The sequence below is a fragment of the Vidua chalybeata genome, chromosome 3, assembly GCF_026979565.1.
Source record: "Vidua chalybeata isolate OUT-0048 chromosome 3, bVidCha1 merged haplotype, whole genome shotgun sequence".
NCBI classification, from domain to species: Eukaryota; Metazoa; Chordata; class Aves; order Passeriformes; family Viduidae; genus Vidua; species Vidua chalybeata.
The window spans coordinates 90,318,564-90,337,811 of NC_071532.1; the positions used below are offsets into that span (position 1 = coordinate 90,318,564).

The 19,248-nt window shown below is 39.2% G+C and overlaps 1 protein-coding gene across 1 annotated transcript in view; it reads right to left on the reverse strand.

Annotated features, from left to right (window-relative positions):
• Positions 1–14,468: 14,468 nt before the first annotated feature.
• The window catches only part of MCPH1 (microcephalin 1), a 124,999-nt gene continuing 120,219 nt past the window's right edge, over positions 14,469–19,248 (reverse strand). Inside the window, exons 13-14 of the mRNA XM_053937901.1 lie at positions 16,913–17,150; positions 14,469–15,056 (exon numbers count right to left, since the gene is read on the reverse strand). Coding sequence (XP_053793876.1) covers positions 15,001–15,056; positions 16,913–17,150 — 294 coding nt within the window. The 3' untranslated portion in view covers positions 14,469–15,000. The remainder of the gene's footprint in view (positions 15,057–16,912; positions 17,151–19,248) is intronic.

Here is a 19,248-nt window from a genome sequence, read left to right on the forward strand (position 1 = left end):
GTGACATGTTTTGATTGTATTTACACTGGGTGAGGAATGTCCCTTTTCCCCGTTGGGTTGAAGCTCTGAGTGCCTGGCTCAGCAGGGAAGGGGCTGTGGGAAGCGATGACATTTGCTGTAGTTCAGTTATTATTAGTGCTACCCTGCCTGGGACACTGTGAGTTGGCTGGCAATGATATGGTGGCCAGAGTAAACCCACTGAAAAACTGAGGTCACAGCAACCCTTCCAGGGACTTTGTGGAGTCGAGAGGTCACCATGTCAGCTGCCTGCTCCCCTCAGGGCTTACCTCAACTCCCTACCCCATCTAGCAGGTTTAAAGGACTTCGAAGCTCCAGGGCAGCACACATCCCTCCTCCACAATCTTTCATGGAGACTTTCTCACTGCCAGGGTGAGGATAAATCCCCTCTGAAGCAATATAAACCTCCAAGAAATTATATTGATTTTCCCCACCTAATTTTTAATGGCAGGCTTGCCATTTAGGAAAATGGATGCTCATTCATCTCATTAATTGCACTGTGAGAGACTCTCATCTTTGTCCTTCACAGTCTAATGCTGAGGATTCTGATCATGCTTTTCTTATGGGGCAGTTTCACAATACAAGTTGGGTATGGAGCAGGCCTGCTCCCCACAGCCCTGTGCTCACACACTGCTTCCCTGAGCTGGGATTTAGATGTGACCACAAGTCAATCCAGCAGATGATTCCACAGAAGATTAACCCGTTGAAACAAGAAACAAAGCCTAGTCATTCTCCCAAATCAGGAAGCTGATCAAGCTCCATGTGCCGATACTGGATTGGGTCCCCTGCAGAGGGGGTGGTGGAACCCCTCTTTTTTGGCAACAGTCAGCCAAAAAAACGACTTGGTGTGATCTCACTCCTCTGGCTAATGGTTTCCTTTGAAGAGGCAAGAAGTTTAGGTTCTTTCCCACTTGCTGAAGATTTTCCACAGAGGCTGGTGCCCATGTTCCCATTTTACTGAAATTATCAGCAGGAGCCCCATTGCTGCCAACAGAAGAGGATTTGAGTTCTCAGCATTTCTTTCTTATGGAAGAAGCAACTGACTTTCGTCCTTCGGAATCTGAAACAGAAGAGAGTGAGATGTGACAGAAGCAACTACAAATTAAACTCAGTTTTAAAAGTAGCCTATGAAACTTCTGGGATTTCACCTTGACTATATTAGATGATGAGATTTTTGACAGTTGCCCTGCTGAAATTAATGGAAATTCTCCTTGTATTGAGGGAGGTTTGTATTCTGTCAGTTTGCGATCACCCAGATACATTTTCTTTGCTCCCTTTTGCCAGTTTTAGTTTCCTTTTTGCATTCAGACAAAGATTTCTTTCTCTCTAAACATTGCTCTTACTGCCTTAGGAGCATTGCCAAGCTTGTGCCCTTTTTTCTTTGCAGCTAGGCTGGAGCTTTTAATTAATGATATTTAAATAACATTTCAGCTTGATCATTTAACTTTTTCCTACCTCAGTTTACTGCCACATTTGGCTATGTTTTAGATCTTACCTAGAATAGTGTTAAGGCTTGAAGCTTGAACCAAACCCTTGTAGCATATTGCTTCTGTTTGGAAAATATACATTTAGCTTTTGGGTTCTGTAAGAGCTCACTCTATGCCAAATGGGAGCAGCATTTTTGAGTTTAATCCATTAGAGTGAATTGCATTATATCCTACAGAGATAGGGACCTGCAGAAGAAAAACACTGCACAGAAGGGAGAGGAATGAAATTGCCAGTTCAGAGGCTGTGGCTCATACTATGACTATTCAAATGAATGCTTACTAGTAAAGGAGCTCCACTTGAAAAACAAGATTGGAAAGAGAAGAAACTGGGCCAAGGAGCACAAGTGCTTACAGAATACTTTGTGACAATAAGACAGAAGCTGTAATTTTTTTTTTCTTTTGACTTCGCAGAAACTCCTGGGATTATCCTGCATAACTTCAAGTGCACTGTACTATTTGGTGCATTCTTAGTGCTCTTTCTAAGGAGGAAGGAATGTTGTATATCAAAGCTGTAGTTATTTTTTTACCTTTGTTTGGACTTATGTTCCTACTGTCATAACAGCAGAATCATTTTACTGGTCTGCTGGTATAGGCATCCCAATTCTAATTCAAAAATACCCTGAACATGCTGGCCACTACATCGAGAGATCAGGCTTGTCTTTATACCTTTATACAGGTAATCTGTGATGTGTAGAGCATTTCTAAGTAGATTATGGAGCACTCACTGATTGCATGACTTGGGGTTTTTGGTTGATCAGCTGTGATACAAAGGTTTGTTATATTCCCACATTCTGTCTGCAATGGGTTTGAGAAAAAGAAATATCCAGTCCCCTCCACAATGTGAAACTATCAAAGTCTTCAAAGCTGTTGTGAGATGTGGCTGTGCAGAGAGCTCTCTTTTTCTGTGCACAGTCAGATCTTCTCTGTGATGAGGAATTTTCCATTATCTCAACAGCCTTTTTATCTGGACCAACTAAAATTGAGACCATGTAAAAAGGAGGTATTTTTGAAGTGAGCCATACTTCATTCAGTGTACAAGCATATAAGTGGGTGCAGAGTTTGCATACCATGTAACAAATCTGTGAACAGGCTGTGATAGTAATACTTGTGGAAATGTTGGCTTTTTTTAAGGAATCAGCATTTTGATGTTGCATATATCTCAGACAATTTGCACTCATTTTGTATATAAATTTGCTACTGCATAGATACAATTTTAAAGCTATTTTGATTTAAAGTGTCAAAAGAAAGCAAACATGAATTCCTGGAAGCATCTCTGTTTTTATGTGTGCTAAATAAACCACTTCACTGTGCTCTTGGTATTAGGAATCACACACTATACACCTTATACTATGGAGGTTCTCTGAGTTGCTGGAGTCCTATGGGGTTAGGACTTTCTCTTCTCATGCTCCTTGTTTACAGAAAGTCATTGCCACCTAATATTAGGAACTCAACATCCCTGCCAGTTCCTGGGCTGGATTTAAAAATGTTTGTTTTGAAACTGGTCTTTCATTACTGCTCATCTAGTTTTCTGTAGACATGAAGCCTTGCATAAAATGATCTCGTCAAACTTCTCTGTACTTTTAAAAGATATAATGGCATAATGTAATTTTATGTTTTCATATTTTTCACATGAACATTTTTCGGGGCTATGTAGAATAAATGGTCTGGGTCTGTCAACCGAGCTGTTCTACTCCCTGTGCTTCCTAAATTTCTGTGTGAAGCCATTTCCTGTAGCTGTGTCTTGCAAATGCCTGTTCATTAGGAGGTACATGATCTAGTGTCCCTGAGCAAATAATGTATCATTTTCTGTAGTGATAAATTCCAGTCTTTTCTAATCATCAGCTTCAAATATCTTACATCATGCATAAAATAGATATCAGACGTTTTAGAACTTTTAAAGTGAAAGCAGTGTGGTGGTTTAAGGTGAAATAAAAAAAGCAAGATAGAGGAAATGAAGGACTGAATAGCAGAACATAATTTAGATCAATCTTTCCCCCTCTTCTTGTCATCAGCATTCCGGTACCGAACTCGTTTCAGAAAGAGCTTGCTCTGGGCCAAAGCGGGAATTCCCGTCCGCTGCTGCCGCCGCCTCCTCGCGCGGAGCGCTGCGCGCCGCGCTGGCAGCGGCTCCGCGGGCGGGCGGCAGGGGGCGCCACTCCCAGCCCGGCATTCCCGGCCCGTTCCCGGTCCATTCCCGGCCCGTTCCTGGTCCATTCCCGGCCCTTCCAGCCCCTTCCCGCCAGCCCCGGGCCATCGGCGCTTCGCCGCGGACCGGCGGCTCCGAGTCAGGGCCGCTGGAGCCCTTGCGTAAATGCGAGCCGAAGGGACGTGTCCTGCTCTGGTGTTTAAAATAGCGCCCTCCGAGCAAACACGTCCCGCACGTAAGCGCGGCCGAGCCCCGCCGTGCGCGGCGCGGCGCGGAGCGGGAACAGCAGCCCCGCATCCCGGTGGGCTGAGCGGGCACGGACGGACCGCAGTCGGCTGGCGAGAGCCGCCCGGGGGCATCACGGACTTGAACTCCTGGCGAAGAACGCCTGACCCTTTCCTGACGCGAAATTAGCCCGAGAGTTGCCGTAGCTCCGTTTTGCTAAACTCTCCTAATATACATATTTTCTGAGCTGTGATCTAGCATTATTCCCAGGGGTTCTCCAAGAAAGGAAGTGGAGAATGTTCTTTTCAAAAGCATGAAGTGGGAAAATGTTTAGAACTATTTATAGCTGCACTTAGGCTGTGGAAATCCCAGACATTATAAATTATTTATAGTTATTCTCTGGGTTAAAAGGGTGAAGTCAGAAATCTTATTGAAAAAGTTGCATATGCTTCTTATCCATCAGTTAGATTAAATGAGACTTCTGAGTGCGGGGATGGGGCTGGCTGAGATTGATGAAAACGAGAAGGAATCAAAGATGAGGTGGAAACCCCAATTCAGAGAAACACACCCCCCATGTTGTGGGGACAGGAAGGGCCCTGTGGCACCTGTGGACTTAGCCCAGAGCCAGAGGGTGGTAGGGACATGCACACTCACTCTTCAGCTGTGGCTGCTGACAGCAAGTTAGAGTCTTCCATTGCTACAGGCTTCTCCATCCTGCCTGTTAGGGAATGCCATGCGTGTTAGAGCTGCTGTCTCTGCCTGCTTTGGTGTGTCAAATCTCTTTATGCTTTAAATCCTTGGAGTCTGTGCATGACCCTTTTCTTTAGTGAGCTCACTCAGGCATTGGGAGGCAGCAGGTATCATCAGGGGCTTTATTTTGTACGTTCTGGCTCAGCAGCTCCAGCAGCTGGGATCGCCTCCGTGCAGATGGCGGTGGGCTGGGTTGCAGAGATGGTTCCTTGGGCTGTCTGGGGCTTCCCATCCTCACAGCACCTTGGTGACATTTAAAAAATAAATCATCTCCAAAGCTTTTCCTGCTTTTTTTTCAGAATTGTCTGGACCAAGCCTGAATTTGTTATAAGCAATTAAAGAACTCAATAGGAATATCTCTTTACTGACAGTTGAACACAAGCAGCAGATGCAAAGTGACAAAAAATGTCCTGTATAACATGAGAAAAATGCTGAAATGCAGCTCATTAGAACAGAAATATCATATCAAGACTGTTAATGTAACTAATTTAAGGGGAAGCTTTTCATACTGTAACCTGCATAATGTCAGACATGAAATCCCAATGAAGTTTGCTCCCCACTGCTGTGTTTCTCTCATGAAGTGTGCAAAACCAACACTTGTCTGGTTTTAAAACTCCCAAAACCAAACATCATAAAGCATTATTATTATTTTATTATTAAAAAAAATATCCTCTCATCAGCACCTCATCCAACACTTTTTGTTCTGCCTGACTAGAGTATGTTTCAATTAGTATCACTGATAAATGGATTATTTCAAGTATTGAAAGAAGTATCTTAGTATCTTCAGAAAAAAATCACTTTTCCTTGAATAGTGGATTTAAATAGTGGATCTCATTTCAAAGAAGAGGGTTCCAGTATTTTTGCTCTAAGCCGTGCTTCTCGTTGGCCCTGCCTAATACTGAAATTTGTGCCAGTGTCTTTAAAGCTTGTATTGTTTGCTGTTTGCCATGATTGTCAGCAAAGAGCTGCTGTGTGGTGATGCCACTAATCAGGTAGGCAGTAACTTCTTACTTAACATGAATTTTTGTTTGCTAGTGCTTTTTTTGGTCCTTCCAGCCTTTTGGACAAGCATGTGTGGGTGTTTAAATTGCCCTATCTTCTGCCTGCAGTCTCTGTGAATAGAAACATGGGGTGTACAAACAAAGATGTACAAACTACCTGCTTGTTCTTCTGTTATCTTACCCTGCTTTCCCCAGCTTGGCTAGACTTCTGTAGTGACCCACAATGGATCATACAAAAAGGTTTCTTGGAGTAAAAATAACCTTGGAAGTAAGGTATCCTTTTCTCCCCCCTCCTCCCTCTTCAGGTATAACAGGTTTTGTAGACGACATTGCAATTACATGCTGATGAGCACCTAGAATAACTCCCCCAGGTCACATCACAGCTTTCACTGTTGAAAGAAGAAAGCTCTAGAGCTTGACTTCGTGCACTCATGCCTTTACTACCCTTCATGGTATGAAGGGCTGATGACCAAACCTGAGGTAGAGTTGGTTCAACAAAGCTAAACTCCAATTTAGGAGTGAGTTGAGGATCTAATTGGTCACAACTGGCATTTCGATAACTCCATAAATAATTTTATTAACATTGCCATGATTTTCTCAATGGTTCAGCAACATCCTACAAACAAAACAAAAACAAAACCAAAACAAAACAAAACAAAACCAACCCCCAAAAAACCAAACCAAACCTCCAGACTTGAAAGGTTGTAAATAAACTTCTGTTTTAATAGACAGACTTACCAGAGGGCATCCTTTATTGGCAGTACTGCAGCCATTTACAACCTTGTTAGCAGCCACATGTACATTACTCAAGAGTTTTCTATGACAATCCTGGATATTTCTAAAGGGTATTTTCAAACTTTGAAATCACAAATTCATCAAGACTTGAGGTAATTTTCTTTCCCTAAAAGACAGAAAAATGTTTTAAAGCAAAATATTTTAAAAAGCCCAAACCAAAACAGGATGTAAAATAAATAGCATCATTTGTCCATAAACCACCAGACTGTTCTGCAGGAGCAGTGGATAGAGAGAGCCTGTGCTGATTCAGTTTTAATATAGCCCTTTCCCCTTATTAAGGAGACAACAGGCTAGTGATGAAGAACCTCTGACCCTCTGTGGTGCAGCAGAAGTAAAGTATGGAAATAAAGCTTCTCTCTGAGTTTTCTAACTTGTAAAAAATAGCTATCAGTTTTCGGGTATTCAGTTAGCTGAATCATGGGCAATAATATTGGCACAGAAATCACTTGCGAAGAGGCAAATGCTAATGCTTTCCTCGTGCAGGTCATGCAAAAAAGCACAGTTCTGCAAGTTAAAACAAACATTGCTTTTAGGTACCCATATTGATATTCTGCAGAAAGAGTTTATTAAGTCTGTAAATAGAGCTGGATTCAGTGGCTCATTGTACAGATTATTTCAATATCAAACCCACAGCAAAACAGTGTTTTAACGTCACTGACTACCAGTAATAGCAATGCAGAAGCAGAGGTGTTGAGTTTAAATGTCAGCCATGACCTGAAGCTCTCAGCATTTTCCCGCACTTGATTTGCAACATCCAGTTTTCCTGAGAGACCCCTGTATTTGTACTTTCCCTGTATAACTTGGGATTGGACATTTGTACACCATTTTTTTCTCTGTGTTGGGAGCTGGAAGTCTATCTTAAGAATATTTCATCTTACTAGAGAGTAAAGTAGCAATTTTCTTAATGAATTGCTGGTTATACAGAGTCCAGCTACTAAGATAGAAATGAAAAGAAGATAAGACCACAGATATGGGTAAATTTTATGAGTTACAACACAACAGAGCACTTGTTCCTACTTTGAAAAAAGTGAAGATTTTCTTAGCTCAGTAACTGAAGTTAGTTCTGTCAAAAATACAAAAGCAAAAAGTTACCAAGTTGAAATCAAGTATGGCTTTGGTTATTTACTGATAAGTTCACATTCTGAAACTATTCTTTAATTCATTGGAAAGAATTCTGATATTATTTTAGATATAAACAGTAGTAGAATACAAGACACAGAGAGGGTTGGCAACTGTCCTGGGAGTCCTTGTAAGTGAGCAAGCTCTCCCACTCACTGCATGCCACAAAGAAATGGCATCTGTGCCAGGAAAGTAGGCAGAGCTGACCACTTTGCTACTCATTTCCTATGGTTATGTACTCATTTCATAGTCTGGTCCATGAAAAGAGACAGGTTTGAGCTACTGATACTGGAAGCATAGTCTTTCAGCAGTGGAGGGAGAATATAAAAAGAAGGAAGACACCCCTTATTTGGTGCAGTAGTGGTGTGGCCACAAAGTTGGATTGCTACGATTATTTGGATGCAGAATTCCACTTCCAGGGTTGGAAAAATGATGGTTAATTAGGATGGGTATTAAGATTCAACCTACATACACTATTTCAGGTTGTGACTATGACAGTCACAACTGAAGCTGTAGCAGACTTCAGTGTCACTAATTTCCTTGAACTGTTGCAGCCACAGATGTAACACACATCTTCTCTGTTGCCCTGACTGGATGTAGTGGGCCATCATCAGGATGTTGTCTCTCTGCAGTATTGTAGACCACTGTAGACCATCATACCCATCACTTCCAGCTAGTTTTGGAAGGTGCATAGTATCTTGTATTACTGCCTAGAGGCAAAAAGGCCAGGAAGCACCTGGAATTGGTGCCATCAAGATTGAGGGAGTCACCATGCCATTCAGCAAGTTTGTCCTGCCTCCAATAAATTCCTACCTCAGTTGTTTTTAAATCCACATAAACTTTTAACATCCATTAAATTCCACAGCTTGATTCTATGTGGTGTGAAGAGTAACGCTGCCCTCTCAGCCATCTCTTTTGAAGGCAAGGATTCCCCAGTTTATGCAATAATTTCTCATACAGAGGACATTTTGTAGGTTTGACTTTACTGCCCCTCTCTGAACCTTCTCAAATGTCCTGTATCTGTTTAGACTCAAGGGAGAACAGAACTGAATACCTGTGTGCTTGGAATTGCAAAGGAAGATGCTGCTAGTTGGCAGGAAGTAAAGAATTTTTCTTGAATTCAGTGGGCGGTCACCTTTTGGATTACTTAGGCCTTTAGCTCTCTAACTTAGGCAGGAGACAAAGCTTCCTGAGATACAAACCTCTCTTCATTAATGATATAATTTCCTGGAAAACTTCAGTTGGATATTCAGACAATCTTTATTAGGAGTCTTTGTGCTCCTGCTTTGTGCCTACCTACACTTTTAACTCAGATGCTCTAAATTGCATAGATAGCAAGTGTAGTGGTATGAGTAACCCTCACAAAGGTATACAGAGAACTGAAGACCTGGGTACAAGGCCCTTGTTAGCCTGGGCAGATCCAGGCTCAGATCTCCCATGAGTGCTGTAGCTTCATGGTTTTTGTGTAGCTCACTGCTGGTGGTCCAGGTATACAAAAGATTCCAAATGGGAAGGCAGAAGAGGAGATCTGTTTCTGTAACAGAGGGGCTGTGATACTGTGCAAGAGAGTATTGCTTAGAGACTATGGGTTTCTGTCTCTCATACAACACACTTTAAATGTAAGATATATGAAATATCACTGACATCAAGGAAAAAGAGAAGACAAGAAAGCACAGAAGGAGAAGAGGTTGAATAAAATCAGGGCAAAGTGAATCTCAAGTTCTATAACTTCAAATTCTTTTATTTGCAGCTGTGCCCTTTAATAGCTTCTATATGGGTCATCAAAATATGTTCAGCATCCCTGCACTTAAGGACATTCTTCTCTTCATCAAGCAGGATACTGAGTGTAGCTGGGAATAAAATAACAGTGTTGATTCCCAGACTAGAGAACTCTGCTTTTAGCGTCAATTTTTAATTCAAGCCTGTGTTGCCTGGGCAATGTCAGAGAAAATATAAATCCTCTTCTGTAGGAGGAAATATTCTTCCTCCAACTTCTAAAATGCTTATCTTTGTGTACAGCTGAAATATGATGAAGCATGTGTCCAAAAAAGCATATTCCCAAGTCAGCATTTCAAGTGGGTGTGAATTTCAAGTTATTCAGAAATATTCAGTCATTGGTGGGGAGGAGGAGGAGCACCAGATTTCTTTAAGTGTACATTAAAAGTGGCAAAGGGACCAGCCAGGCTCTTCACAGAGGTCAAGTATCTGCAAGCTTTTAGCAGGGTTCCCAAGTGTCTTGATTTTCATATGGATTGACACATTAGGCTGTAATCAGAGCAGGTCCATATTTGTTGATTTCTTGAATTAAAACCTTTGCCCTCCCCACAACTGTTAAGATCAAAAATCCTTTGTTTGTTCAACTTAATATTTAAGAAGTATAATGCGGAATTTTGGATGTTGGTTTAGTTGTATCCACAATGTGTTGCACAGAACATTTAAAGTCATGACAATTTCCATACTGTATGCATAAAAATCATCTTGGATTTAGGCTTATCTCTAGATCGATGGGACTACTTACTTAGGCAAACTTCCCCTGAACAAATTTCCGTTTGACTGAATGAGCTGGAATGCTTCACTCCAGAGCAGAAAATCTGGAAAATGTTTCTTCTTTACCTCTCCCCATATTTATATCCAAATCTAACTTGTATCCAACAACTAAAAATGTAATTTAGAGATGAGATCATCTCCTTAACAGTTCTCAATCATGAAGCTATCTCCTCCTGTGGTTTTTAAAGTGTATTTCTTTAATTATTTGAAGTTCTGAAAAAGCAGGGTCTTAAGAGAGATCTATGTACTACAAAAAGTAACCACTTGCAGAAGAGTTTCCAAGTTTCAGGTTCAGCTGCCACGACTGTCACATGCACATGTCACATCAATAATATTGTGAAACCATCTCCCTTCGCACACCCTCCTAAAGACCTGGTTTTCTCTCCTAAAAACCCTGAGTGTATAACTCCATAAAATTTGTGATGAAGAAGGAAAAAACAAACCCCAAGCAAAGCCTAAACATGTCTGGGCTGGTGGTACCAATCCTTTCACCAACTCACATGTAGTTGTACCTTTTTTTTTTTCCTTTAAATAAATCTCTATAACAATGTGAACGGCATTGTAGGCACCGATAAATCCCCTTGGAAAATAAACACTCTGTGGCAGTTTCACCTCTAGTGATAGCTCAGGTGCCTTCCAGAGATCAGAAGCTGCAAGGCAAACAACACAAGCTGGCACGGAAGAGGTCACAGGAAAGTTCAGCCAGTGTGAGCTTGAGATTCCCAGGAGTGAGGAAGGTGAGGACGTGCTGGCAGGCTGGGAGGGTTGTGCCTCCAGCACTGTGTCACAGATCACGCTCTGAAGGGTGTTCAAGGAAACGTGCGGTCCTGCATCACACCTGGCTGCTACTTAACACCTCGGTCCTGCACAGCAGCCTGAGCCACTCCTGGGTGATTAGAGGCTGGTTCACATCTGTATCAACAGAAGGAAAATCCTGCTTTGCGAGGTCCCAGCAAAAGCTCTCAGCAGACACCTGTGCTGATAACAGTGGTTATTTTTTTACCACTGGCAGTTTTTATCAGCTGCTGCATGATGCTGTAGTACAGGTGATACTTTTCCAGAGCCTGCTGTTTGGTCCTGTCATGCAAAGAGCTAATTTTGAAATAAAGCAATAAAAGGAGATCAGAAATCACATCCTATTTATTGCAATAGGACCACAGCCATTTGCTTTTATTTTATTAGAGCTATCATTAAAGATGACTGCTGGCACTGACAGAGGCTTGTTAATGCTTTTCAGTTTTCAGTGTGAGCAAATATTTAATTTTTTTTGTTGTTATGGGTTTCTTTGGAAGAAAAAATAACTAGTTTAATCAGTTTTCTAGATATTGTTGGTATACCTCAACTTTAAGCTTTGTAGGTATTAGAAACTGCTTCACACAGCCACAGTTCCTGCCTAGAAAATTTAGAGCACCTTTGCCTCAGAGTTCCTAAGGTTTCACCAAAAAAAAAAAGTGTGTGTGTGTGCTGGCAGCTTCCTAGCATTGAATGTGCTGATAACACTTCAGCACATAATGCAGCTGTGCCTAAATTACATTCTATACAGATCAATTAATATAACACAAGTTTATTTTAGTGGAACTATAAACAGATGATCAAGTGATGCAATAGTTTTTATTACTTATTTTTATTTAAAAAGGAACAATCTCCAAAAAGTTGACTATAGTTGAGTCAGGAAGACATCCAAAAACATAAAACCAGCTCAACAAATCTGTAGTTTAGTAAGTCAATACCAGATGGATCATATACTGGGATCACTGTGAATATTTAGAGACTTTTTACAGTATTGATATACTTACCACAAATGCAGTTACAATCTAAAACTGATTACAAAAACAGAGAAAGGGGCAAAAGAGACATAACATCCACCTACCTCACTGGCACTCTTCTTTCAAACACATCCTTAGCAATCTCACATTATTAGTCACTGAAAGTAAGAAAGCTTTTTAGATCCTAAGCCATTTTTTATGGATATATGGTTTGAAGAGGACACCAATTTTGCTGCCATTCTGACACAGCTTAAGCAACACATTCTTCAAGGCCATGCCTGTGTTTGTCCTCAGTATTTGTGTATTTGCCAATATGAGTCCCAACTAAATTATGCCAAGTGTGGTAAAATCTCTTCTTATCTCTGGAAGAGGAAGGGTGGGAGGGATATTTGTGGTCTGTGCACCCAATCGGTACTACCTACAGCACTGATGAAAGTAAAATAAGTTAAAATGTGCTAGGAGTTAAACTACATTTACAAATTAGCTCAGCTAATGTGAATCTCACAGAGGAATAATACTTATTCTGACTTTCCAATATATTTTGGTTTAAACCAATTATATTTTGGTTTATATTTTGATTCCTAATCAAATTAAGCTATCTTAGAAAGACCTTTATTTGTACCAATGGGATTGAGCTAGAGAGCCTTTAGCAGGGGAGCAGAAGCTCCCTGAGAAGGAGACACAGCAGCTATGCTGAGTCATTTTCACAAATGAATGGCAAAAGTATTCTTGCAGGATAAAAAAGGTAAAGTTAAGACAACTTCTCCTGCACAAAAAAGACGTCCAAAAAAGCAAAAAACAAAACAAAATGCAAGCAATAAAGGAAATTAGTAAAAGTTAAGTAGATCTTCCCAATAAGGAGATCCAGTACCTGTCTGCAGAGGAGAGAGCGCACGGCTGTGCTGTGGCAGAATGTTCACTGACCACTGCACGTTGCAAAGGTCTCAGAACTCAAAACTACTCATGAGTCACTGATGTTTCTTGGTGCTGGGTGTACTCTTAGAAAGCAATCAGTCAGGGTGGACAGCAGTCCTATTGCCCAGAATGTGAGACCAGAATTTGGAATTCAATTTCCTGCTGGCTATATCTGCCTGTCTACTACAAATTCTGCAAGAAGAGCCAATAGATAGGGATTTCTATCAACTATGGAATTTAAGGTGGAATTATCTGAACTGGCAGATTGTTTTGTTGGAAACCTTTTAGTTTAGGAAAAAAGGATATTAGACTTTTCACTGTCAAGTCTGTTACATGTGTGGCTAATAAAGACCAACAAGATGATCCAAGAATTTACAACCTAAATAGCTGAGGCTAATCTTAAGAAGATTTATGAGAAAGCTGATTTGGAGTGCTATATTCTATAAATTAATAGTGACAGATTTTTATGGGTAGTACACTTAGGAAATGACTAAAAAATAAAACCAGGAGGTTGTTATACTGCTTAAAGTTAAGCAGTATAATTCAAACAAATGATTCTGCTATTTACTGGCAACCATATGTTCACATGCCACAACGTATATAAGTATTTTTATTTTACTATATAATACTTGGCAACTACCTTCTTAATAAGGGGGCTCATAAGGTCAAGGCTGAAGAGTGATAACATGTTACCAGTGCTCTGCACTGAACAGGTAAATAGTTTTGATGATAAACTGTACAATTTGTAGACAGACATGATTATCAAATTTTGTATCAAACATAGCAGTTTTTATATCAAACATACTTCTCCTACTTTTTTCTTTCCACTGTTAAAAATTTGAATATCAGAAAACTAAGCAAGGAAAAGTCCTCAGCAAATTAGATTTTATAGTTTACATATCAAATCCAGCTATGTAACACTTGAAAATGAGGTCTTAACCTTTTGAGTTACAGGTGCTTAGCATTTCAGAAAATAAAATCAGTTTAATTTTCCATAGAGGAATCATAATGTGGAGCTTTTCCATTGTAAGTATATTTAACATTTTACAAAGCAACTATACAAATGCAATTTGTACCTGAAACAGCCTGTCACCCACAGATACTGCTGAACTTGTTTCGAAGGAAAAGATTGTATAATCCTTCTTTACAGAACTTTTATATTCAAATCTCTTCAAAAGCGCAAGAATTAGAACAATGCAATAGAATGGCAATGTAAAAATAACATAAAAATCAACCATTATACTTTGATTTTTCATAATATTAACTCAAAATAATATTTTTTTGTACAGAGTTTGCATTTTCTTACACTGAGGGCACTCTGAGGGGAACACTGAGTTTGGAAGGTGTGAGTTATGAGCTGCCTTTAAGTTATTTGATAACATTACTCTCTGTCATTATGCATCATTTTGATGTCTGGCACTTTGCATACATTTTGCAAGAATACCTAAAGGATTTCATAGTATGATCCCTTTTCAACAGATTTTAGCATTTGAATGATGTGCTGTCTTAATGCATTTAACTCAGTCAGTAACTGTTGTTTCAGCCTAGGTGTAAGGTAGATACATTTTGAGATTCAATTAAAGGCATTGAAATAAAACAATATCTTAACTACACATCTAAGCATAATTACTGAGTTTCACTTACTTTTGAAAACTCAGTTTAGAAGTGCAAGTTTACACCAGCTGGTGTGAGTTGAGCACCATGGGCAGCCTTATTCTTTTGCCAAAGAAATGTATTTAGCAGTGGTGGTGAAGATGTGGCAACATGGCCCTACAGGTGTGTGCAGAGGCACTTGGACTAGAAGAGCCAACAGGATTCCTGCATCTGCCCTGGGATCACAGCTCCTGCTGACTGCACCAGACCCAGCTCAGGCACACTCACCCACGCTGAGTGCACATCTTTTACTGCACTGCAACATGACCAACCTTGCCTGAAGACTGGAAAGTTCCACTCCCTCCCAGTGAATAGTGATTCCTTCAGCTTTTAGTTCCAAAGGTCTTCAACAAATAAATAAAAGGAAGATGACTTTTACTAGGGAAATATTTTATTTCAAAATCTAAAAATTTCACAAGATGAACACTTGCACAAATATTAAAAATATAGGAATTCTTCCTCTGTACTTATAAGTCTGTAACTTGCATTTTCTCCAAAATTTTCTTCACAGCTTATTTTTTTGTTGAATCCAAGTTAGGCGTGTTTCCTCACAACCATATGGAAATTCTTGAGTTAGCTCACATCTGAAAAATGTAGTTTTCCATAGGACATATTGTATGCTGAGTGATTGAATCTAAAATAAATAAAAAAACCTCAGGATTATTTAAAATAAAATGCAAAAGAAACAGATGATAAAGCAGCAATGTACTTCAGAGCAGTTTCTAGTATAAAGCAGTTTGGTGGAGTTGAGAACCCAAAGAGAGAAAATAAATGCAAACAGTCAAATGATAATAGTGCAAGCACTTAGCATTTACTTAAGTTTTAAAAGGGTGCTGCATTATTGAGCTATGTGCTTTTTGTTCTGGTCAACCTTGAGTGAATTAATTGGCAGCTGGTATTAATAGCAGAAAGCAGATAGCCACAAACCAACTGGATTGCAACAGCTGAGTGTGAAAGATTAGAAATACCTTCAGATCTAATTTATTTGATTAAGACAGCAAATTACAGGTGACACTGTTCATACTATTATGCACACAGTTGCTGAGAAGGAGGAGAGCTTAAAAACTCTATATAATTCCTTTAAAGCATCATATAGAAATACTTTTTTCTGAGATTGTATGATTCATCAAAATTGTTTAAAATCCATTAACTGCAGTGTGACCATGCCTTGTGAGCAGGACATAGTGATTAGAAATCAGACTGCAAAAATGAACTGAGAAATCTGTAAATGGCACAAAAAAATTAGAGTCTTTTTTGTTAGCAGCTGGATATGCAATTCCTTCAGTCCACTGATGGGCTGAAGGTGGCCTGTGCAGCTGCAGGGAGCTCATGAGACCTGGGATAAGGCAGACCTCCATGATACCAGTAGAAGAGTGGGACACATAAATCACACATCGCTTTGGATCATTGCATTTGTCCATCTGGCACTACTGTTAGAAACTTTTGTGTTCAGTTTACTCTTATTTTTAGTCCTGCACAAACCTCTGGTTTCATCACCTACTCAATTTTTTTTTTTTTGCACACTTGCTCTTTAAGTCTTCCTGGTAGCTGGAAAAGGTACAATAAACAATGCTACCTTCTTACGCCTCTCTCGCTAATCTTCACAATTTTATCTTATACTTTAAGTAAGTATGACATAAAATGTGCATTTAGAGGAGTATTTTTCCTTCATGGCTCACTTTTCCTTTCTTCTTTAATGGTATTTTCATTCACGTTTTAAGTCATTATGATCTGACAGTATACGAGGTCAAGAGATTAGGACTTGATTGGCTACTGTCATATAACATTACCTCCTGTAGTACATTTAATGCTAGGATATGAGTGACACACTTTCTGGAGAAGCTTGACAGAGCATATGACATAAATTAAAGCTTATTTTTTCTAAATAAGGTCCCTTTTCGTAAAATACTCATGCTGAAAATAGAGTGGGCTGCAAATGAGTTGGAAAAATTACAGACTAAGAACTCAGCAGGTGTTAAAAAGAAAAACGTAACAGCAGGTGTTAAAAAGAAACTTTTTGCAAGTGAAATGGAGACTGCAAAAATTGTCTTTCAGATGTACAATACAGTATTCAGGAAAATTTATCAAAGGGTGCCAGTCACCATATTTCAATATTACTGTGCCAATTTATACCAGTTAAAACTATGTCTAAAGTTGAAATACATGCTGTTTTAGAAAGTAATTCTCATATAGGCATTTTCCCATAATTTAATTTGCTCTAAATGAAACTATCATACAAAAATAAATTTGAAAATATTTGGATGATATTTGTTCTAGGAAAAATTAAAATGGTGAGTACCCGGACCATCATAAAGCCCTCTTAGCTGTAAGAGAAAGATCTCACCATAGAGACAACTTTCCTGAAAATCTAGCTGTAGCAGTTGGTTCAATTTTCTTCCCTTCATAACCTCAGTTTAGTAAAATACTTTTGATAACTTTTAAAATACATATTCTGCAATATTTTATATAAGTTGAAATTTGGTGTCTCACCTAATACCCATTTTTCTGATAAAGATATTATTTCCTGGTACTTCTTTCCTGGTTTTTTTCCTATACAGATTTTTGCCTGACGTAAGGCTTTACATATTTTCCCTCCTGCCAGCTGTATAAGTTCAGTTAGCTGTTTGCAGGGGGGCTGACTGGTCGGAGATACAAACATGACAGGCTGGTTTGAAAAGAGATTCTGCTGGTATTTTCCTGTTGATAGATGACGCTGAAGCCTGCAGATCTGTATTTGAGGAAACAAGAAAATTAATTAACCAATGTGTTACATTTCCACTCAAAGTAAAACTAATCTTTGTTTTTCATAATTCAGAAAAAAATATATATTAGTATGAACTTTACTTTTTCAGGTGTTATCAGAAATTCTTGGGTAAAATTTATGAAGAATTTGCTCTACTTGATCAATACAATTCCCAAACCTGATTTCATTATAGGTCAGATGTTTTACCTATAAAGCTTCTTAAAGCACTTGACAATGTTATTTTTCACCATAGTCTTACATTCTTACATTTATAACACTGGCCATTACACAGAAATCTGAAAGGATATTATAAATAATTATAATATTGCAGCACAAATAGAAACTGTGATACACTTTATAATATATAATGCTTGTCGGTTTGTACTGGGGAGTTTACAAACACAGCTACCTCAGAGTTTAAACTTTAGGACCTCTTTTCCCCTCCTGTGCTTCACAGAAACAAACTGTATTTTCACTCAGATGTATGAAGTAACACAAATGTACCAGTATTCAGGGTGAAACATTTACTGTAAACCCTTTTGTGTCCATAAAACCAAAAGAAGTTCTCTGTGCAGCTTGTAACATTTGATCATTATAGCAAAAACCTTCTGGATCTATATAAGGCAAATTTTCTTCTCAGTATATACCTTGCAGAACAGTGTTGTAGCAATTAAAGCCATCTCCTTTAGCTGTAATATGCATAAAAGCAGTGCATAGAGCAAGTGCAAACACCATGGTATGCAAAATAAAGTTTTCATACCAAAATTAAAAAAAAAAGTTGTATTTCTTATTGTGAGGCTGCCATTGACCTGCCAGAGCAATGTAGGTTATAGCTCTATTTTGTATTGCTTGTCAAAGTTTGGAAAATTTATAAGGAGACTGGAGTTAATTGCAAGATGAGAACAAAAATAAATGTTTCATATTATGTGATGCTTGGAATTTTTCATACAGATGACAACATGAGCATGGAGGAAAGGTCATTTTGCATATATCTGGTTTATGAGACATCTGAATATAGCATGTGAGAAGGTGACAACTGAATAAAACTGTAGCATGTGAGAAGGTGTAACTGGAACAGTGGAAAAAATTAGCTGTTGAGTGGATTCCTTCCACTCCACACATAAACATGCTATGAAACTATAGGCACTTAAGAATCTAATGTGCTAATGTATGTGCTTGGCAGATGTGCAGCCAAAGTAAGAATGTCCACCTGATTTGCAGGGGTTTATAAAGCCAAATGGTTCCATGGCATGTTCACAGATAAAAGTCCAAAGTGTCTTAGCACTTCTGATCAATGAGCGGGAAGAAGATCATGCAAAGCCTGAAATCCATGGTAACATGAGGCTTCAGCTCAGTGGACTGTGTCACTGGCCTCTGCTATTCTGGGACATGACAATCCATGTCAACCTGAATTTTGAGATCTCCTCCATCAATAAATAATTCAGCTTTCTCAGATTTTTTATTCCTTGGTTGCTCTCCTAAGAATAAAATTAGGTTGATTCTTTGCTTTCTGAATTCACTAAGGTATAAAGACAGTGAGTGCTATGGATGAAGCAGATGAAAAAGACTCAATCACAACCCAAGAAATACTCTATATTTCTATTTCTTTGTAAACTTAGGTTTAGGAAAGGCATAGCACACCTAATACTGTGTCATAGATGCTAAGTAATTTTGTTGGTCACAGTATCATTGCAGAGTTATATTGCAGACTTTGGAGGACCCAAACTTATTGAATATATCCGATGGCCCTTCCTGCACCCGATGCCTTGCATGTGTAGATCTGGATTTGGACTCAGTGGAGTATTGCTTACCTCCATCTGAGCAGAACACTCTTCTAGGAGTGCCTGTCTGCTGGGCATCTTGGTGTCAACAAAACCAGAAAATTAATAATTGTACTGTTTTAATACATGGTATCAGATTTGGAATTTTCTAAGAGTACTATTTGTGATGGGTCTTGTGAGGCTTAGAGGCCATGATCACCATCTTAAAAGGAGACTAGTTCAGGAACATAAGCCACTTTGCAATCTGTGATGTACAGAGTAGTGTGATTTTGATATTACTAGGATTGCAATCATTAATCTTA